This window comes from Tenrec ecaudatus, chromosome 10 (genome assembly GCF_050624435.1).
Source record: "Tenrec ecaudatus isolate mTenEca1 chromosome 10, mTenEca1.hap1, whole genome shotgun sequence".
Taxonomy (NCBI): Eukaryota; Metazoa; Chordata; class Mammalia; order Afrosoricida; family Tenrecidae; genus Tenrec; species Tenrec ecaudatus.
The window spans coordinates 32,610,840-32,634,235 of NC_134539.1; the positions used below are offsets into that span (position 1 = coordinate 32,610,840).

Genomic DNA, 23,396 nt, shown 5'->3' on the forward strand with positions numbered 1-23,396 from the left:
ACTCAGAAAACCCAATAATAAATTTCTGCCAAAAAAATCAAAATGCAAATATCTTGGACTGGAGAACAAATCCAAACAGTGTCATTTGGTGTGACTTACCATATGAATCATTCGACCAGATAGCATTTAATGAAGATTACTTATTAAGAGGTGATATGTGGGCAGCTAACTCATTATATGAAAATTCTGATTATCTTCCAATTAGTAACATGAAGAATTCACCAGAAGAATTTCCCATTGACTTAAGTTCTTCAGGTTATGAGAAGACTGTATGGCCTGTTGTTGATCAAGAATCACTGAAAATGAATGAAAGCATTGTTTTTCCAGATTTTGATTATGAGTATCAGGAATGGCTGTCATGTCTTGAAAATGGAGTATGGTGGCCATCTGAGGATGGGGATTATGGATACTGTGTGTACCATGATGGACAGTATATATATTCTCTCCTAACTGATTCAACTGGGCAGTATGCATATTTGTTTATACCTGATTGCTTTTATCAAGAGTATTTGAATTGTGATTTACAGACAAATGATCTATTAAGCATTTTGGGGGATGACAGCATTATTTCTCCCTGTAGTTTTAAAGTTCTGGACAAGGAAGATGAATTATTGTGGTATGTTGAAGAGGAACCATTTGATGACCCTCTTGATTTATCTGTAGTTTTGCCAAGAAGTGAAAAATCAATGTATCCAAATTTAGAAACTGCTTCACAAGTGCTTAAAGAGTCAAATTTTGACCAAAGAGATCAACCATTGGATTTTTCAGTCTGTTTTCCTCAGAAGTATAAAAGAGATTTAGGATCACTAAAAGACAGATCATGCGATTCTGAAGGCCTCGAATATATATTGGATCTGAGAACTCAGCCCCAAACTCCTGGTGATTATGGAAATCAAATTACAGAGAGAGAGAAGAACCAACCTTTAACTAAGGATTCATCGACTTATCTTTCCAATTTCTATGACCTTCAGTTTTCTGAAGAAGTTCCTCTTTTGGTTAAGCTTGAAAATATGACTGAAAGCTCACATCATGCAGAAGAGATATCAGGGAACAAAATGACTTCGTTATTTTCTGCTTTGGGTAATTTGGTTGAAAAGACTTTGAATTTTGGTACAAGCGGGTCCTTAGAGTCTTCAGTCACACAGAAAATGCGTCAGCGGTCAGAATTAGCAGAGCTCACAAAGGATGGCCTTCAGTCATTAAGCTCCTGTAAGCAATTAAAGGTTGACTCCCCAAATGAGGAAGAAAGTCTTCTCAAGAGGGTTACAGAGAGAGAGATAGTATATGATGTCCAACGGCCAGAATTTACTAAAAATACAAAGCAAGAATTCTCTTCAAAGAAAAGCACTCATGTGAAAAAACAAAATTTGTTAAATTCTGTTTCCCATGTAAGCCAAACAACTACCCAAGCTAAATCCGGTCGAGATGATGATGAAATCATTAAAACTGGCCCTATTACAATTCCACTTGAATCACAGTGTAGTAGGGATGAGCACAAGAACTGTGAGCTTCCCAAGGACAAAACTTCCAGTGAGCCCGAGGAAGCAATATTTAAAAGTGCTTGGAGACTCTTTGGTCGGGGAGAAGAACCGTCAGTAAGTACAGTAGCAAATGAAAACCAAGCAGCTGGATTTTTGAATCTCTTTAAAGCCCAGGCAAGTAAAGAAGGATTGCCAAACTTGGAAAATAATGATGATAAAAATGGCAAGATATTATCTCAGGAAAAGAAAGGATCTTCCGGTGTCTCAGCATTTTTGGGTAGTCTTGGGGATTTTTTAAAATCTAATGTATTTCCTGTACAGACAACTGAATATTTGTCTGCTTCCTCAACGAGTAGCAAAGGGGAGGAGGTTGGATCAGATCTTGATTCTGTACCACTAACTCGTCAGGATGTTGGAAACTTTCCTGCTACGTCTGTATCTTATAAAGGAAAGATTAGAAGTAGACACCTGAGCAAGCAGACTACTATTGATGACAGCGGGCTAAAGGAACCATCAGCTAGAGGGCTCCTGGCTAACAATTTGTCTAGAAAAGAGGTACCCTTCAGAAACCACCTAATCCAGCAGTCACCAAGCCCATTTTCTTCAACAAGTTGTCCCGAAGAATCTTGCAGGAATTCCTCAGTAGAAACTGATGGTGCTTCTACAGTAACAGAAGTTTCAAGAAGCAATAAAATGCCTTTTGATAGTCTGGGCAGAAGAAATTCAAGTGAACCAGAAGATCATATTCCTGACAAAGGTGGGAGTTTTACAGCAGCCACAACATCTTCAACCCAGCCAGAGTGGCCAACCAGAAAGAATATGTTTTCTTTCCTGAGTGGATCTGAAAACTCTGAGAGCAGCACCTCTGCTACCTTCCCAAGAGCCAGATCTCAAGCTGCTGAAGGCTTATTCACATTTCCTTCCCTGTTTTCCACTCCCAGCGCAAGAAGCAAGAAGGATGCCTCACGGAATAGCTCTACTTTTCCTTTCTTCAATTTGTCCTTCTTGGGTGGAAAGAAGCAGACTTCTGGGGAAAACCAAATCTTTCCCCCTCCAGTGATTTCCCAGCCATTTCAGAAGCCAGGTGCTTTTGTAGATACTGGTGACACAAGGACTAGAGAAGGATCCAATGACAATAAAGATAGTTTAGCTCAGGAAGAAATTCAGGACCAGCAAGTAGCCCCTCATATGTCCAATGGCAACACAACTCAGAGTACTTGTCTCACAGATGAACGCAACATGGAGAAGAATGATCAGGAAAAGCAGAATTCCAGTAATGGATGGGAGACATCTTCAGCAGCTTTCCAGATGACTCAGTTGCAAAAAGATAGTGTGCCTCCTTCAACAATACTTCAGGCTGAAACATTCCTCAGTGACCTTGAGACTTGTGGAATAGCTCCCCATGAAGAGGCAGCTTTCAACCAGAACCCTTTCTCCAGTGACTTACCTCCCAAGTCTTTGTCACATGATATATATATAATTGAAAAGCTCAACGATTTAGATACTTGTACTAACCACAAAGTGGAAAGATTTACTAGTGGTCCATTGAACTTGCTGTTGGAAAAGACCCCTGACGAGGTCTTACCAGAGATCCTGGATCCAGCCTCTTCCTCAGTTGACCAAGAGTGTGCAGGACACCTCCAGAGCCACGATGCAGATAAAGAAGAGGATAAATCAGTGTTGGGATCTTCAGTAGAAATCCTCGGAGGGTTCATGGATAAAGTGAAATCTTTCTCTGGGTGCTTAATTGAGCCCCCCAAAACCTTGTCTGGAATTTTATCTTCTCCTAAACCACCCAAAAAAATGCCATTTCCCCCTCTTTCTTCTGGTACATCATCTCGGCCTCTCTTTGGTGAGTTATTTGGAATTTTCAAAAAGACCAAACCGGAGACAAATAACCAAGAATCATCTAGTTCACCTACTTCATGGCTTCAAAGTAGTTCCAGAGATCCTCTAGAGTCAACACCTTCAGAGAGTTTGTGGAAAGAAGCCACCCCCAGTGGCGGTAAAATGACTGCAGTTAGTACAAGCGCAGACACAGATACCGTGATGAATGGCCCTAAACTAACAACTGAAGTGGAAAACAATAATAGCCCTGAAACTATCCCAGAACCCCAAGATTCCCATACCATTGACGCTGCAGCTTCTGTTCTTGGGGATGAGACTTTGCAAAGAGTATGGTCTCTGAGTGATGAAGGAGACATGGACATGTTACGGGGTACCGACACAGAGGCATCACTGGAAGCAGAACCAATACAATCGCACCCAGATCCTGCTTGGATGCCTGAAGCACTCATCCCTCCAGTTCAGCTTCTTCCTCCTCTTGAGCCAGAGCCATCTATGAAATCAGCCTCCACAAATCAAGACATTTTGGAACTGCATGCAACCAATTTATCAGAAACAAATACCACACTGTTTGATGAAACGGGTGTCAACCAGAGTTCTACCTTGGAAACCCCAGGATACCTTTCTCACCCACTACTGGAGGAACCCACATGTTGTGCTGATAAAAGCTGTGGGATGCTTCATGCCATGAAAGATCTGCCTGAGATGCCTCAGGAAAGAAAGCAGCCAAGAGCTAGATTTGAAGTCCCAAACTTGAGCAGTTGGTCAGAGTTCCGCTTCCCGCCCTCTGCTGCTGACTGTGGGAAGCCACTGAGCTCTTTCTTCTCTTCACCACACTCCCCTGGCATCAGAACATGGGAGACTGGCTTAATGTCCAGTTTTAAGAAGTTCTCAACTCTATTTGAGGGAAGCTGTGAGAGTCAAGGGAGTGTCCTAGCAGATGATCCCACACTAAGACTTGGAAAGAAGCTAGATCTTTCATTTTCATGGCCCAAAGAGGATAAAGGACACCCTGAACAACTGCCTACAGAAGCCTCCTCTACAGTTTTGGATATCAGCAGTGATCAGAATCTGACCTCTAGGGAGGTTATCAAAGCTTTGGCTCCTTCTCCAGTCTCTGGTCCCAGTGTTGAGCCAGCTAGGACCCAAACGCAACCTTCTGAGACTTCTGAGCAGTTGAAAACCAGACCAAGTATATGTCCCTGTGAACTTTCAGGGCCCGGGGAAGTGGAAAACCAGGAGGAAATCCCAGCAGCTGTAGAACACTTGGATTCCAAAGCCAGTAACCTCTCTGGGCCCACATATTCTGCAAGGGAACAGGAGGAAGATTATTGCTCCGTCTCAGAACTACTTCAGTCAGAAAAACACGATGAAAAGGCAGCGTCTGCTGCCATCGACTCTGTGTCAGTTGTACACCAGCCAGCTGCTCTGAATGCCATCGAGAAGCCAAAGATCAACAACAGGCCTGTGCTCTACTGAGGCATCATAAATAGTTTAAGAAATTGACCATTTATGATGCAACTGATTTAGTGGTAGATTAATCATAACCTGCTTTTTATCCTCCCCGTGTCTTTCCTAGCACCCGAGCTTTGTGTTAATTAGGGGCTAATGTAAGTGATATGTTCCTTCTCTAGTTCCAACCATAATTTATTTATTGGAACAAGGAGCTTCCTGTGGAAAAGAATGGTTGTACTCTTAAGATTTACTCACTCTGGTTTGCTCTACTTTATATGTAATGTCCAAGATGGAGCAGGGAGGACAGGAAGAGATAATGAGTAGTTGAATGGTATATATTAATTACAGCTACATGATAGATGCTTCCTTGGGCCTTAGGCATGTGTAGTTATAATAGATGGGGAGCAACTTTCTACTTTGCTTTTCCAAGTCTCCTAAGGTATGTCCTCCAGTGGCAGTGAAGGTAGTAAGTAAATTACAGAGGATGACTTGTTGAGTTTTTATTCCTCGTGTATTTGTATAACCTTTTCCAGTGTATCACACTGCCTTTGTCACCCTTGATGCTGGGGTTTGATTAGTGTTTTACGAAAAGTCTTAGAGGAGCGCAGAGTTACCCTTTACTATAGTCTTCAGTCTGGAGCACTGTGCAGGCCCCATCTGCCGAGGGTACTATTATTTTCTCTAAGAAGCATCATGCAGGATAATTTAAAACTGCTGCATTGACCTCTAACCCAAACCCGTCCAAGGGGGTTGGTTAAGAGTTTTAGAGCTTGCGTGTATGTGTGAGAGAAGTTGAATGTGTGTGTGCATATTAGAGAATACCCAGAACAGAGCTCTAGTACCTATTCTGCTACCATGAGGTAGGTAGATCAGATGTCAGCCTAAGAATATGAGGATGAACCATGGGCGGGAATGTCTTACTAGAAAGCAACAATGGCTTCTCTTGATGTGGAGAAGGGTAAACATAAGCCCTTTAATTATAGCTCTGTGACAAGGAAAATTTTTGTTCTTTTGACTATAGACTTTCCTATAGACTTGTCCTATAGACTTTCCTATAGACTTGTCCTATAGACTTTCCAGAAGAACGAAAGGAATAAAATGAAGGCCCCTGATTTGCGATTGAAATAGCCAGGGGCCTAAGGTATATCTGTGATTCATTGCTCAGGTGCCTCTGTCTTAGGAGGACTAAATCCTTCAGATTGGTGTAGGAATAAATAAACACCCAAACTCAAAAAGTTGATTCTGACTCATACTGACCCTCTAAGACAGGTGCCCTGTAGGTTTCCAAGACTGCAAATCTTTATAGGAGTAGAAAGCCTCATCTTTCTCCCTCAGTGGCTTCGAACTACTGACTTTGTGGTTAGCAGCCTACCATGTAACTCCCTATACCACCAGGGCCTGAGAATGCACTACTTCCTAATCTGTTATTTCTTTCCTCTGTTCTCCTTACCACTGTTCACTGCCCCATCCTAAAAGAAGAAAGGCTTTCCCTTTATGGCATGAAAATTCAAATGGTTGAGAGATTTGGGCTGGCCTCTCTTCAGGCATAGACATGTACTCAAACAGCCATGACCCCCATCCTGAAGTTGCACTTGCCCCCTTTGCCTAGAACAGCCATACCCTGAGAGCAACTCAGTTACAGACAGGCAAGTTCCTTTTCAGACTCCCTCTGCTGCCAGGATATTGTGGCATTTGCTCAGGCGCGCTCACCATCTTGTGGAATTTCAGTGGCTTCCATGACCCCATTCTGCAGATGGTGATAGAGAATTCAAGGAGCATATGTACTCTAGAGGGAAGGGAAAGCTCAATAAATCATAGAAAAAGGGAGTGGGGTTGATCCATTCCATTTTACTTTGTGAAAATTAGAAAACTTCAATCATAGCCACTGGACAAGCTTCTTTAGAAGACTGAGTAAAGTAGTTTAGGAATAAGCAACAGGATATCTGAATAATTATTGATCCTTAAGATGAAATACACTTCTAAATGAAGTGGAAAGCTCAGGTTACATGCTGTCGAAACCCAGCATGTTGTGTGTTTTCCTGTTGTGGCCCTACTGAGTAGAGAATAGTTCTGCTAGATGGTGACGTTTGGTCCTCTTCCCTGGCACCTTCTGTTTGTGGTCCTTGGTCCTTGCCACTGATATGATCATTACTTCCTGGATTTACCCATACTTTTGCCCTGGTCTCTGATTTGCGTTACTTACTCGGCGTCTTCCTTGTCTTCTCACAGCCCCACCGGCAGTAGTAGGTACGGCTCTTCCTGTAATGTGAGTCAAGGAAGCTCTCAATTGAGCGAACTAGACCAGTATCATGACCAAGATGATGACCGTCGGGAAAGGGACTCAATTCATTCCTGCCACAGTTCTGGAAGCTTATCCAAAGATGGCCAAGCAGGTTTGGGGGACCAAGAGAAAGCCCTGGAATCGACAGATGAAACAGAGAAGAGGAAAGCGTGTGACCCCAAGGAGCTGAAACAAGCTGCCACAACACATCCTCTCCCACATCTGGTGCTGCCGAAAGACGCCATCTCAGGCCCCCAGGAGAGGTAGGTACTGGGTGCCCTGAGGCAGCCCCAAGGTGTACTCAGCACCTGGACTGAGGGTAAGTGCTCTTTCACCTGTTTCCTTCTCTTCCACGGACTGTGGCGGTGGTCAGTGGGCACTCAGCTCTGGGACCTACAAGGAAATGCGAACCTGACATTCTCACAGTTGCGTAAAGAAGCACGTGGCAGGGTGGCGTGCTCTTGTTATTGAGCAGAGTTGGTCAGTCGAAGCTGTCAGGTTGGACCACAGCATGGCTTCTCAACTTGACACTGTCATTTGGGGCTGGGTAATTAATCTTTGTGGGGAGCTGCTCTGGCTACTGGGGAGCAGAACAACCCTCAATGGTGACAATAAAAGATGTCTCCAGACAATGCCAAATGTCCCTTAGGGCAAAGGTGGGGTGGGGGTGGGGTGAGAAATTGACACCAATTGGTATAAAGTGCTAACTTCTGAGGATGACTTAGATGTTCAAATTTCCAAGTATGGTAATAGAGCTTCTGACAGAAAGACCAGAACAGTTCATGCTGATCACATGGTAAAAGTTAAGTAACGATTGATACTTCTGTTCACCTCTGTAGATTAGTAATGGAGTCACATAATTTTATATTCTCTTTTCCTGCAGTTTTTTTTTGAAGTGGGGGGGCATCCCTCATGGCTAATCTAATGGGCAAGCCCTATAGGTGTCTGAGCTCTGGCACATTCTTCCCAATGTGTTAGTGACTCATTGGAAGACTGACCCTTCCCAGACCTCAGACGTGGTAGATATTGTTGTCAGAGGCAGGAGTCTGGGTAGAGCAGCCCAAGTGCCCACTGAGAGTACTCCTTCTTCTCTTCTGGCTCTGTCCTCTTAGGGTCTAGCTATACGAGTAAGTCTGGCTCTGCCCTGGCCAGAAGTGCCCAGGTATGTTTTAGAATAATTGACCAAGCTCGTTGCTGTAAGAACCTTACGTGTGTTGTACACTTGTCCGTTGCCTGGGCTGTAGGCCCCTGTGGAAGAAAGAAGAGTGGTATCACCAAACAGTGATAATTTCCCCCTAGTACTATTCATGTAGTTTCAAATCTTGGCAAGTCTTCCAAAATACTTGGTGGAACAGGGAATATTTGCAGGAGCAAATTCTAAGGATATTCTGCAGAACCCCCTGAGCAGGCTGGTAGTGTTGAGAGGTACAGTGCAGTTGAAAGGCCCATTGCACACCCTCTCCCCACAGTACCAATCCTAGACATTGACTCAGAGCCCTGGTAGTGGCCTATACTGTCCTGATCTCTGTGTGTCCCAGTGTTCTGGAGAATTGGCTAATTTATTGGACAAATGAAGGCAGGTGAGGAGGAAGAGAGGGAGCAGATGAAAAGCTAAAAGCATCTTCGTTTTAGAGTAGAAATGTTTCCATTTTTGGAATTCAGGTTAATGCTGTTTTAATGGCCTCTGTCACTAAACAAGTGTCGCCATCAGCACAAACCATCTTACTGTAGACATTCAGCAGTCTTACCTTGAGCACTGTCATTTTGTGGCCTCAGCTATTTTCAGTGTCAGATTACCGAATAAGCAAGTTGCATGTGGCTTACATGTATGTATTTACTAATCTGTAGTGAACAATTTCACTTAAAAATTTTTTTAACCTTATCAAAGATTTTGCTTCTAGGTATAGCTGGCATCTCTCTCCCAACCCCATAGCACCTTCCTACACAATCAAAGCCTCTTTTCAAACTTACAGTCCCTGTACATATGTTTATAGGTTAAATATTAAGGTAGCAGATGGACATTGGGCCTCTACTCAAGTCCTTCTTCAATGCAAGAGCACTTTGTTCTAATAACCTGGCATTCTGTGATGCTCACCTTCCTGACATGATCACTGAAGACAAAAATGGGTGCATAAGCTAAGTGGTGAAGAAAGCTGATGGTGCCCAGTTATTACAAGATATAACATCTGGGGTCTTAAAGGCTTAAAGTTGAATAAGCAGCCATCTAGCAGGGAAACAACAAAGCCCACATCCAAGAAGCACACCAACCCATGTGATCCCAAGGTGTCAATGGGATCAGGTATCAGGCATCAGAAGACCCAAAACAAACATTTTGACGCTAACCAGGGGGGTTGAAATGGAGACCCAAAGCCTATCTGTAGACAGTTGAACATGCCCTCACAGAAGGGTCACAAGGAAGGGGAGCCAACCAGGGTACAGTATAGTACCAATGAAACACAGAACATTTCTTTAGTTTTTTAATGCTTCCTCTCCCCCATTCTCATGACCCCAGTTCTATCTTACAAATCTGGCTAGATCAGAGTATGTACACTGCTACAGATAACAGCTCTCGACACACAGAATCCAGGACAGATAAACCCCTCAGGATCAATAATGAATGTAGCAATACCAGGAGGGCAGGGGGAAGGAGGAGAAAGGGAGAACTGATCCCAGTGATCTGCATACAACCCGTGGCCCCCTCCCCTACCCACCACCAAAGGGGACAAACAACAGAAACGTGGGTGAAGGGAGACAGTGGACCGTGTAAAATATGAAAATAAAGAATGTACAGATGTGCTTTATACAATTGATGTATGTATATGTATGGACTGTGATAAGAGTTGTATGAGCCCCTAATAAATTGTTTAAAAAAATAAAAATAAAAAACAAAAATAATAATTTATAAATTATCTAGGGTTCACTAGGGTTGGGAGGGAAGGGAAAAAGAGAGGAGCTGATACCAAGGGCTCAAGTAGAAAGAAAATGTTTTGAAAATGGTGATGGTAACATGTACAAATGTGCTTGACACAATTGGTATATGGATTATTATAAGAGCTGTAAGAGCCCCCAATAAAATGATTTATTTAAAAAAATACAGCCCCTAACTGGGTCAAATTATCCAGCAAACAAGGAAAGCACTGTCTCACTTACTAACAGCTTCACGTGAACTATTATTCACTGTGTGAAAACCCATGTGAAATTGTTCACTACAGATTAATAAGCAAGCACAAGTAAACCTGTGCTTACTTTGCTTAATGGGTAACCTGCCCCTGACTATTTTTTTTTTAACTTTCTTTTCTTTATTCAAAGTCTTCCTGAGGAGAATGCATCTTCGCCATTTACTCAAGCCAGAGCACATTGGATCCGAGCAGTTACCAAAGTTCGACTCCAGCTGCAAGAGGTAGGAAATATGTTATTCAAATACTAATTGGGATCATTCTCCCTTTGAAATTGGGAGACATATGGTGCCAGAGAAGCAGGCAGTATTAGTCATCTCTTTACAGTGTGCTTATGGGAGTGCTTTCAGCCAGAGCCTGGGAGATGGCAGACCGTTAGCTTTCTTTTCTGTTTGCCGGTTATTGGGAATCAAATAGACCAGTGGGCTGACAGCCTGATGGTGAAGTTGGATGCTTATTTCAGTGCTGTTGCCACCTTCAGTCCATTTGAATTTGCGTTTGAGAGACAGGAGTATTTCCAGGCTTCTTAGGTCTGTTGCCTGCCTTAAGCCAGCTCCAGTACCACAAGGAGGGGCCAGAAACAGTGTTCAGAGGTTTCTATGGACTTCCCTGTTTGATGCCCAAAGTATCTACTCATTAGGATCTGAAACAATGTGAAAAGTGAAAGCAAGCATAGATTTCCGTTTTAGCATTCTGCATATGAAGCGGGTTGTTTTGTGTGTCAGTAAAGGGATAGGCAGTCTTCAGGCCGAGAGCACACTTGTAATCCATGACAAGGACTCTCAGGAGTACCATAGCTGGTGGGTAGTAAAAATGCAAAAATACACTTAGGAAAATAACTAGTTTGAGATCATTTCAAACTCAGGGAAAAGTTGTAAAACAGGAGCTCGAACAGTTCACATGTATTGCACAAGTAGATGCGTCAGCCGCGAGTGCTTCACCAGGTTGGCTTTATTACCCTCCCCACTGTGGGATCAGTCTCTCCCAGAACCATTTGGGAGAAGGTTGCCTAGAAATGCTCTGTCATCCCCACAGATACCTGTGTGTATTTCTCCAAAATAAAGGCTACTTTCCTAAATAACAACCTGAATCAGGAAATCAGTAACTACACAGCACAATCTTCAGGACCCCAAAGCACTTTTAAAAAGAAATCATTTTATTGGGACTTGTACAACGTTTATCACAATTCATATATACATCCATTGTGTCAAGCACATTTGTACATTTGTTGCTATCATCGTTCTCAGAATATTTGCTTTCTGGCCCCCCCCCCAATTTTTAAAAATCATTTTACTCGGGGCTTATACAACTCTTAGCACAATCCACACATACATCAATTTGTGTAAAGCACATTTGTACATCCGTTGCCCTCATCATTCTCAAAACATTTGCTCTCTACTTAAGCCCCTGGCATCAGCTCCTCATTTTCCTCCTCCCTCCCTTCTCCCCCTCCCTCATGAACACTTGATAATTTATAAATTATTTTGTCATATCTTACACTGTCTGACATCTCCCTTCACTCACTTTTCTGTTTTTCTCCCTCCTCCTCAGGGAGGAAGTTACATGTAGATGCTCATAATCTGTTTCCCCCTTTCCACTTCACCCTCCCTCCACCCCGGGCACATTTTGCCACCTGTCCCAACCCATGTCTCTTTTTTTCTTTCTGGTCCAGGATTCAATCCAGGATGACACAGTGCTTCTAGTTGTTTCTTTCATCATGTCTCTTGAGCTCAGTCCCGTCTGGAACAACACCTCAGTCTTCCTCTGCCTTTCATGTCCTCGACAATTTTATAGACTACAAGCCTTTCCTTTTGTAGCATGTTCTTTAATCTTGCTCATCAAATGCTTCCTTAGGTCCAGTATCTGGCCGTCCATGCTTTTCTGGTAGAAATCACACAAAATCAATGCTGTGCTTATTCTGGTGCGACGCATCTGGAGTTACACCATGTCAGTCTGCCCCACCATTTGTAATGGCAATGGTAAACATCTGTTCATGTTTGTATCTGCCAAGTCTCCCACCTTATAATCAGTAACTTGTGTGTGTATGTATGTATGTGTGTGTGGTGATGAGATACACTGAAACAATGCCAATACCTGGCTCTTCAACAAATCTCAGCCCACTAGCTCTGCATCCACTGCTGACTCCTGTTTGAATCTGCCACCTGTGTGATGATGGCCAAATGGGTACTTGCTATTTCTATTCCCTTTTCTACTGGCATTCTACTGTAAGGAAGAGATTTCCCTCCCCCACTTAACTCATGTATATCGATATGTACTCAGGAATTTCTAATTTATTTCATGAGTTGCAGTCCATTATTATTATCTATTTTGATGCTTAATTTATTCTAGCTTCATACCAACATTCTTAATCTAGTCCTTCAGGAGAAGATAATACATTAATAATGTGTGGAAAAGTGGCCACTTTTCGGAGGAAAATTGCTTTGAAGAAAGCAGTTTTCAATTTTTGTGTTAAAAGATCATTTTATTGAGGGCTCTCACAGCTGTTATAACAATCCAGACATCAGTTGTAGCAAACATATTTGTACATATGTTGCCATCATTCTTTTCTAAACATTTACTTTCTATTTGAGCCCTTGGTATCAGCTCCTCTTTTTTCTCTCCCTTCCCCACTTAACCCCTCGTGACCCCTTGATATATTATAAATTATTATTATTGTCATATCTTACACCACTGTCTCCCTTCTCCCATGGTTTCTGTTGTTCATCCCCCCCGGGGGGGGTGTTATGTGTAGATCATTGCAATCGATTCTCCCATGTCCCCTCTCCCCACTTCCCACCTTCCCTTTTCCCTCCTGGTATTACTACTCCTATTCCTGGTGTGAGCTCTTCTCTCTTATCTGTACCTGTGTATGTGCTCAGAGCTGAAAGGCAGAAGTGGGGTCATGATAGATGGGGATGAGGAAGCCTTAAGGAATCAGAGGAATATTGTCTGTTTCATTGGTGCTATACTGCGCCCTGGTTGACTCATCCCTTCCTTGTGACCCTTCTGTGAGGGATGTCCCATTGACTGCAGATGTGTTTGGGTCTCTGCTCCAACCCCCCTTGTTCTCAGCAACATGTTTTTGTTTGTTTGTTTGTTTGTTTGTTTTGGGTCTTCTGATGCCTGTTACCCGATCCCATCGACACCTCATGATCACACTGGCTGATGTGCTTCTTCCATGTGGACTTGTTGCTTTTCTGCTAGATGGCCGTTTGTTTAACTTCAAACTTTTAAGACCACAGACACTATATCTTTTTATACCTGACACCATCCTCTTTCTTCATCACATTTGCTTATGCACCCATTTTGTCTTGCGCCATCGTGCCAGGAAGGCGAGCATCACAGAATGCCAGGTTGTTAGAACAAAGTGTTGTTACATTGAGGCAGGGCTTGAGAAGAGGCCCAAAGTCCGTCCACCTCCTCAGAGTGTATTGCCATACAAATATATGTACCTATGCCAATATCTCTGTTTTTATGAATTAATATATTTACATATGTACACACCTATGTTTACATTTGTATTCATAACTTTGCTTCCTAGAACTTTCCTGTTTCCCTTAACCATCCTCCTGCCCCATCATCACACTCGCCCTTCTTAGTAATTCCTCTCAGCTAGATTGCTATTGCTCCAGCACCCCCTGAAGAAAGCATTTTGAATACAGATATTTGAATGTTTCCATTCATGCTCCAGTGTGCGCATATGTTCTTTTGTTATCCTGCACAATGAATATTATCTATACTAACTCCTAATTGCATTCTTTAAAAACTGGTAAAAAATATTATAACAGTGGAAAAAGTCTCCAAATGAAAATTTTGAATGAGATTTGCACTCATTTGTTAAAATTATTTCTATTTTACAAGAATTACTAACTTGCATAAGGAAGATGGAAATTTACTTAAACAAAATCACTGAATAATTGAAATGTCATGATCAGTTGTGGTTCTTTCATTACATCAATGTATTGGCACCTTTTTTAGCTATGCAAACCAAGTATTGAAATACATTTAATGCGGAAACAGGCTTCCAAATAATTTTATGATATCAAACCAAGATATAAGACAAGAAAGAGGTTTATTGTACCACATTGCTTTCACTAGAAGATATTTTTACTATAACTAATATTTTTGGTGTGGAAGAAGATGAGGCTTTCCACTCCCGCAAAAAGTTCCGCTCTTTCCTGTAGCGTCTCCAGGAGTCTGAACTGACTCGATGCCAGGGAATATTTTTGTTGACAAGAAGTAGCTATTTTTATAGCATTAATAAAAATTTTAATATAAATGCTTATTTGTTATTATATTTTAATTTTATGCTGTAATTTAAATATTAATATAATTGTATGTGCACATACTTTAAAATGAATAAATATATATGTATATTGAGGAATGACTGTATGCTTAACATATTTCTATAGATAGGGTTGCCCAATGTTGGGAATTCTATTGATCTGGATTGACATAGCTAAACATTTTAGTGATCATTTTTGGGATCAGTTTTATAATACTTAGTCATTTTCAGAAGTAAGGGTCTTGCATTTTTAATATGGAAAGTAAAGCAGATAGCTTCCATGTGAAAGAAAAATGTGAATAAAATATAAGCACATACTAGAGCAGACACCCTGCTTTTGAAGAGTGGAGATAGTCTCTGAAATGAGCAGCTGGAAACAGCTGCCCAAACAGGGACTCCTTCAGGGTAATAACGGGTTCATCTAAGCATTACTCAGAGACATGCTACTTAATTGAACAAGAGAACAGTAGTAAGGATATTCTTAACCTAGGCAATGGAAGTTGGCAGTTGGATGTAAGTAGCCAAGAGGAGAAAGATAAGCCAGGGTTTAAAGAAGCAACTGATAACAGTTTAAAATAGAGGCAGAAATGAATAATATATGTTCAAAATGAGATGCAGTAACAGGTTGATTGAGATGCTGAGATAGAGAGGAGGTAAACACAGCACCAGGGATTATTTTTCTCTGAATAATCCAAAGCTTCACCTGGTCATTTCTTTAACCTTTGTCCAAGATAATACTTTCTGTTAGCTTATCACCAGTACTTATCATTACAAAATTTCTTGGTCAAGTGAGTCAATATGCATATATATTCTATGTCCTTTCCACCCTTTACTTTTATACAGAAGCTTGCACATATTATACACACAGAGAACATCTTCCTGTTTCACTTAGACAGCGTTGTGTATCAGTCCTCAGGGATTTTTCTTAAGACTCCTCCATTGCCTAAGTGTATCCCCAGCTGTAACGAACAGCCTATTGATGACCACATGATAATTTCCATGTATTAGCTCTTATAAACCATGGTATAATGAGTAACGGTTCACATATGTCATTTTACCACCTGTATCTGAACGTAAATCCTTGAAGAGGTTATGACATTTGTATTGATAAATATTGCCAAGTTGCCCTCCACCTGTCAGCAGCTTAAAATAACAAAGATGTGTTTCTGGCCCATACTACATGTCAAAAAGTTCATCTTTAAATTGCCTTCCTTCTGGAATTTAGCCTGGTGAACATTGCTAGCCACAGCGATTTGAGGGACTGTGGGATGGACAAATGAAAGAGAAGAAAGCAAATTGCACACCATCCCTTAAACCTTAGGCCCAAGTGTGACACGTATCACTTTTACCCATGGTTTCTTGGGTACAATAACTCAGTCAACCATACCTAATTTTAAGTGAGTAATAACTGGAAAGGGACAGAGAGGAACATTTGTAAATAATTGGAATGACTCACCCCAAAAGGTACTGTCTTCAATAATGGAAAGAAACTCAAGCCAAACCCACTACCATCAAATCACTTCCAACTCATACTGATCCTAGAGGACAGAGCAGGACTGCTCCTTAGGGTTTCCCAGACTGTCCAGCATCATGGGAGCAGGCAGCCTCATTGTTTGCCCTTGAAATAGGCAGTCAGTTGGAATTGCTGGCCTCGGGATTAGGAGCCCAGCTATGCCACCGGTGCTCCCTCATGCATTTAATATAGGCATGTAGTATTTTTGTGAGCTTTTTGCTGCGTTACTAATTTTCTACAATGTGATATAGTGGTTATTAAAACATTATAAGTATTCTAGCATATAAATATTCCATAGCAATTCCTCTTGTTTGTTTACTATTATCACTAATGATATGATAGACATCACTATAGTCTATTTTCATTTCTGAATATTTCTTTAGTGTAGCTTCCTCAAAAGAAAGTCAAATAAATTACTGAGTTGATTGGCATAGGCTTTTAAAGACTTTTGATAAACTTCTGATTTCTTTTCATAAAAGTTTCTCCAAGCTGTACTTTTTAGTACTTGAATATGCTGCACCAACTTTGAATAGGATCAGTTTTGCCAATTTGACAGAAGAAAATTATTCCTTATTTTTGATTGTTTGTATTTGACTATTTGAGGAGTTACACTTCAAGCTGTACTTCCGTCATCCCTGTAACATTGCCTGCAGACTTCAGAACATGTAGGTTCTTGCTGCGTCCCTTGGGCTGGCTTAGTACCTGCCACGTGTGCCTAATAAGTGTCTGATGATACTGCAAATGCTGATGAGGCAGTAATGGTGGTAGTGTGGGTGGGAATAGATATGAATCTGTACCTTTTTTGGCTTAGCCGCAGAAAAACCTGGGGGAGGAGGTGAGACTTTTAGCTCTAGAAATGGAGTGCTGCAGTGGCAGCAGGTGGGTGGGTGTTCCAGGTGGAAGGGACAGTGAGGGAGAGGCATTGAAATGGGCTGGTGAGGACGATTTGACAGGTGCTCCTGAAAAGCCTCAATGGGACCTGATGGTTGCTGAAGAAAGGAAGAGGCTTAGTAAAGAAGGAGGGAATTGAACAAACAGGAAACCCACGGTTATAGCTGCTCAGCCTGAGAGGGAGGATCAACTCAAGTGTTCTCAGGGAAGATCACTGAGAGAACTCTCGGCTCTCCTGCAAAGTGCTGCTCTGGCTTGTGACTTTCTCTAAAGTGAAGAGACTTTTCATTTGTTCTTTAATCTAAAACTCCTAGACTGTTGGCCTGCCCATGGCTATTTTAACTTCCGCCTCTTTGACCAGGGCCTTTACTGCCCCTCTTGACCCTCATGGTAACCTCTGCTTGGCCAGTTGGAGGGACCTCACCGGAACAAGTGCCCTTGCTACTCTGAATACTTGCTCCCGTCACACCCTCCTGGCTACTGGAGTGTGGTCACACAATATCTGAGCCCAGAACCTATACATTCTCTACTTTCTGACCTTTACTCGGGGACCCTCAACAAGTTCCTATATTTCTTTTTTTTAATTTTTTTTAATTTTAACAATTTATTGGGGCTCATACAATTCTTTTCACAGTTCATACATATACATACATCAATTGTATAAAGCACATCTGTACAGTCTTTGCCCTAATCATTTTTTTCTCTTTTACATTTTATTAGGGACTCATACAACTCTTACCACAATCCACACATATACATACATCAATTGTATAAAGCACATCCATACATTCCCTGCCCCAATCATTCTCAAGGCATTTGCTCTCCACCCAAGCCCCCTGTATCAGGTCCTCTTTTTTTTTTTTTGTTCCTATATTTCTAAGCCTTAGTTTTCTCATCTGTAAAGTTGGCCTAATGACACAAGCCTAACTCATAGAATGATTGTGCATCATGATGACTTGGGTAATGCATATAAAGCACCTCCAAAGCTGGAATATATTTTCTCTCTCTCTCAAATCTGCCTATTAGTCATCCACTCCAACTGTTAGGAGTTGCTGAAGTCTGCCTTTTCACTACATCTATTCCCGTTGGACTGCTAATTGTATCGTTCTGGTAGAGGCAGGAACTGTTAGTTGGGGCATGAAAAGGAAGATTTGACAAAACTGCTTTGGGTCTTTGGTATTGGTTCTTTGTACCTTCTCTTGCAACTGGAGAAAAAGATGGACGTCTTAATCCATGGTGAGGCCCCAGGGTCAGAAAGGTTCAAGTTATAGACTACCTGACCTATATTTTGAATTGGTCTTCTGTTAAGTAGGTCATTATGACTACACTTAGGTTATCCAGTAGGATGGCATGCAGAGTTTGGGTCTGAAGTCTTAGGAATTAAGAGTGAACATTGACTTAAAATACTGTAATATTCACCTAAAATACCTAATATGCCTTGTGGACCTAGTTGATTTAAATAGAAAAACAGAGTGCAGGCATTTAGAGATCCTGTCTGTATTTTCTTGTGCCTCTGCTTTCCAGTCACCTTTTCCTTGTTGGCATATGTGTGAGTTTTAACTCATTTTAGAGTTTGTGCTTGAAGTCAAGAACTGATGGCCAGTTCCTGGTATAGCTTCTAACACTTTAGAAGGCACTCAGCAACATTTTGTGGAGTGAATATTTTCAAGTATATTCTAGAGCAAGTGTTACAAGATCAAAGGTAATTGGTTGCAAAAATGTGATGAAAAACTGTAATAGAAAATCGTTGCCAAAGAAATTTAAAGTGTACGGAATAAACCTTTGGAGTTTACCCAGAAATCTTGTCAGAGGAATTTCCAGAGGATACCAAGTTAGTAACTGTTGTTAAGTGTCAGGAAATATCTAAGAAATAAAACATTGTACGCTTAGAAAAATGAGTCTTTGATGTTTACAAGCATATGCCATCGTGGAGATTCCATGACTTCTTATAAGTGACAAGTTGCAGTTCTTTGAACAGTGCCACTTAGGTTTGCTACCGACCCCCAACCAAGGCCTGGAGTGCATCATAGCACGTGGAATCTCACTTCTTGACACCTAGGGAGGGAGGGAGTTGTGACAAGTCGTCTCCCCCAATGCCTTGGCTTCCCTTTGCTAGTTGTCATCGTAAAGCATGCTAAGGAAATGTGTTTATTCAGTACACACCTGGGGACACTTAGGCATAAATAGCCAGATATGACTAGCTAAGAAGGGCATTCTGTTTGAAAATCAACATCCTGGAGCATCTCTTCGTGACAGGAAAGATTAAAACGGTTGACTGATTTTTCCTTAAAACACTCTTCCTTCTTAGCTTTTCGATACCTTTCCTTCTGAGTTCTTCTTTGTGACAGCAAGTTCTTCTTTGTAACAGCTCGGCTCTATCTTGGTCTCCTTCGCAGCATTGCTCTTCCCCTGCTTGTCCCTTAAAGCTCAGCTTTCCAGGCCTCTACTTTCTACTTCTTCCTCCTCTCGAAGAGAATCTTGCCCATGTGGTTACCATCTGAACACTGCTTAATCCCAAACTGTTATTTTAACCTCAGCCTTCTTGCATGAGTTCTAGAATCTTATATCCAGCTACCTATGAATGCTCCTACCTGGATATTCATAGGCGTTTCACAAAATGTGTTCAAACTGTTCATCTTTTCTTTCTCTGCGTCTCCTCTAAGAGGCCTCATAGGGCAATGGTTAAGGTGCTTGGTCAGTGGATGGAAAGATGTGACCATCTGCTTGCATAAAAAGGAAAGCCTACTCACTGCTGACTAAAACCCACCTACCAGATTCTGAATCATAGCAACCCCATAGAGGAGAGATTCTGAATCACAGCAGCCCTATAGAGGGCGGATTCTGAATCACAGCAGCCCTATAGAGGAGAGATTGTGAATCACAGCAGCCCTATAGAGGAGAGATTCTGAATCACAGCAACCCTATAGAGGAGAGATTGTGAATCACAGCAGCCCTATAGAGGAGAGATTGTGAATCACAGCAGCCCTATAGAGGAGAGATTGTGAATCACAGCAGCCCTATAGAGGAGAGATTGTGAATCACAGCAGCCCTATAGAGGAGAGATTCTGAATCACAGCATCCCTATAGAGGAGAGATTCTGAATCACAGCAGCCCTATAGAGGAGAGATTCTGATCACAGCGCCCTACAGAGGGCAGAGTTTTCCTTAGGTCCAAGGGTGTGTGTCTTTATGGGAGCAGGCAGCTTCATCTTTCTCTCATGAAGCCACTGACTTTGTGATGAACAGTGAGATGCAAAGATTACAACCTGGGGAACCCCATAGGGAACTTGCACTCTGTAAGGGTGTGATGAGTTGACACCACCGTAGGAAATGGCAGACCACCACCACAACTCATCTCTGTCTGCTTGGTCCTCGGTCAATGGCCCGACCAGTTACCTGAGTCCACCGTGGAAATGCCTCCCCCTCCCTCAGAACGGAGGAGCTGAACAGTGCTTTATTACACAATGACTCTCCCCTTATGCTGGGTGCTCTCGGAGAGTATGGATCCTATCTTTTTAGCATGCCTGGAACCATACCTAGACAGAAATAGGTGTCCATTTGGTATTGTTATTTTGGTGGAATGGCATTGGTACCAAAGTGTTTTTTTATGGTTTGGGTTTAAAGTCCTATTTCCTGAAAAGCCCTTGTTGAGCTCTTCAATCTTTTTAAACTATTCGGATATTTATTCTCATGGCACCCAAGACGGGGCTGTCTGGAAATGGAAAGGATGGGCTGCCCCATTCAGTGAGTAGAAGGGAATTGGGAAACTGGTCCCTTCCAGACTTGGACAGACCAAGAATAACTGTGATAAGGAGCTTGACCACTGCTTAGCTCTCAGTTTGTCCCACTGTGGTGGCTTGCATGTTGCTGCGATGCTCGAAGCTATGCCACAGTATTTCAAAGACCAGCAGGGTTATCCACGGTGGGCAGGTTTCAACAGAGCTCCCAGACTGTTTCAGTCTGGGAAAAAGAAACAAGCTGTCTGCTTCTGAGAAATCAGCCACCCAAAGTCTTACGAACAGCAGCAGCACCTCGTCTGACCCAGTTCTGGAAGACGAGCCCTATAACTGGGGAAGAGCTGCCTCCTCACAGTCAGGTCAACCCTCCTGATGTGGCTGGAACAAAGCTTTGGGGACCCTCTCTTGCTGCTGGAGTAACACTCAAAAAAGGAAGAAACTACTGCAAACACCCACTAATAATTTGAACACGAATGCACAAACTGTGCATCTAGGAAAGTTGGAAGTTATGAAACATGAAGCAGCATGCATAAAGATCAGGTACAGAATAGCGCATGACCTGGCAGTGGAGGGGTATTGCTGTTTTTAACTGGAAAATCACATGGGTTATTATGCTGGACATGACAAAAATAAAGAAGAATGGCATTGCATTCTTAACAAAAAAAAAAGACCACTTACAGATCTATCTTGAAGTGCAATGCTGTCTCTAATTGGACAACATCTGTACATTCAGAAAGCAGACCAGTTAACAGATCCATTGATCAAGCTTTCCACCAACCGTTAAAGCCAGCGATAAAGAAATTGAAAAATTCTAGCTTCTTCAGTCCGAAATTGATGAAACATGCAATCAAGTTGCATTGATAATTGCTGGTGATTGGAATCAAAGAGGCAGAATTGGCGGTTGACCTTGGGTTTAGTAGTGTCAAGGGAGGTTGCATGACAAAAAATTTGTAAGACTGGCTACTTATTTATTGTAATACCTTTTTTTCAATAACATTTGACAATAGTGACTGTACACATGGACCAGATGAATATACAATAATCAAATTGACTACATCTGTGAAAAGAGATAATGGAGAAACTCAGTGTTATCAGCCAAAATAAGGCCAGGGACTGACTGTGAAACAGATAATCAATTCTTCATCTGCAAGTTCAGGTTGAAGCTGAAGCAATTAACACTTGTCTACCTTGAGTATTTCCTAGTTGAATTGAAAGGTCATCTCATCAGCACATTGAAGATTTGAACACTAATGACCAAAGACCAGATGAGTTGTGAGATGGCGTCAAGAACTTAATACATAGATCAAATAAAAGGTCTTTCCAAATTGGAGAGACCACAGTGGATGTCAGAGGAGGCTCTGAAACATGCTATTGAATGTAGAGTAGCTAAAGGGAATAGAAGGAATGATGAAGTAAGAGAACAGATTTCAAAGGGCAGTTCAAGAAGACAAAGTCAAGTATTACATTGAAATGTGCAAAGACCTGAAGTTATAAAAATAAAAAGGAAGCACATATGCAGCCTATCTCAAGCTGAACCAAAGGAAACATTCAGGCCTCAAGTTGTAATAGTGAAGGATTCTGTGGGCAAGATACATTGATGATGCCGGAGCTACCAGAAGAAAAAGGAAGGAATACACAGAGTGCTGTACCAAAAAGAATTGGCTGTTGTTCAATCACTTCAAGAAGCAGCATGTGGTCTGATTGTATTGAAGGGAGAAGTCAAAACTGCACTAAGGCATTGGTGAAAAACAAAGCTTTAAGCATTCTGGAACACAATCAACATGTTTCAACACTTAATAGTCTAGACCCAGAAATTTGGAAGACAGATATCTGATGAACTGACTGGAAGGTCTCTATATTTATATTGATTCAAAAAAAATTCAACAGAATGCAGAAGTTGTTGAACAATATCATATACAAGTAGACTTTTTGCTAGAGATAATAAAAACAGTTGCAGCTACATATCAGGGAGCAGCCAGAGATTCAAGCTGTAATCAGCAGAGAACGTGGAATGAGGGACATCATTGCTGACAGCAGGGGATCTTGGCTGAAAGCAGAGAATACCAGAAAGATGCTTCCTTGTGTTTCATTGACTGTGCAAAGGCCTTCAGTGGTGTGGATTATAGCAAATTATGGACAACATTGTGAAGAATATGAATTCCAGACACTTAGTTATGTTCATGTGGAACATAGACCAAGAGGCAAATGTTGGGACAGTACAAGGAGATATTGAGTGGTTTAAAATCAGGAAAGATGTGTATCAGGGTTTTATCCTTTACCATATTTAGTCAGTCTGTATGCTGACCAAAGAATCTGACTACCTATGTACTCATGTATAAGCCTTGACCCAAATCTCAGCCAAGGCACCTAATTTTACCACAAAACCTGCATTAAAAATGTGCTGAAAAACTTGGCTTCTACACGAGCGTATACAGTATGGTAAGAATATGACATCGGAATTGGAGGAAAGCTCATTAACAACTTACAATATGCAGAGGACACAACTTTGCTTGCTGAAACCAATAGGACTTGGAAGTGCTTACTTTTTTTAAACGTTTTATTAGGGGCTCATACAACTCTTATCACAATCCATACATACATCAATGGTGTAAGGCACATCTGTACATTCTTTGCCCTCATCATTTTCAAAACATTTGCTCTCCACTTAAGCCTTTTGCATCAGGCCCTCTTTTTTCCCCCTCCCTCCCGGAAGTGCTTACTGATAAAGATTAG

The 23,396-nt window shown here is 41.7% G+C and overlaps 1 protein-coding gene across 2 annotated transcripts in view; it reads left to right on the top strand.

The window, feature by feature from the left end:
* The window catches only part of UNC13B (unc-13 homolog B), a 208,662-nt gene that overhangs the window by 115,265 nt on the left and 70,001 nt on the right, over positions 1-23,396 (top strand). For both annotated transcript variants that reach the window (XM_075560089.1, XM_075560090.1), the window contains exons 9-10: positions 7,011-7,325; positions 10,372-10,462. In XM_075560089.1, the coding sequence (XP_075416204.1) occupies positions 7,011-7,325; positions 10,372-10,462 (406 nt within the window). The remainder of the gene's footprint in view (positions 1-7,010; positions 7,326-10,371; positions 10,463-23,396) is intronic.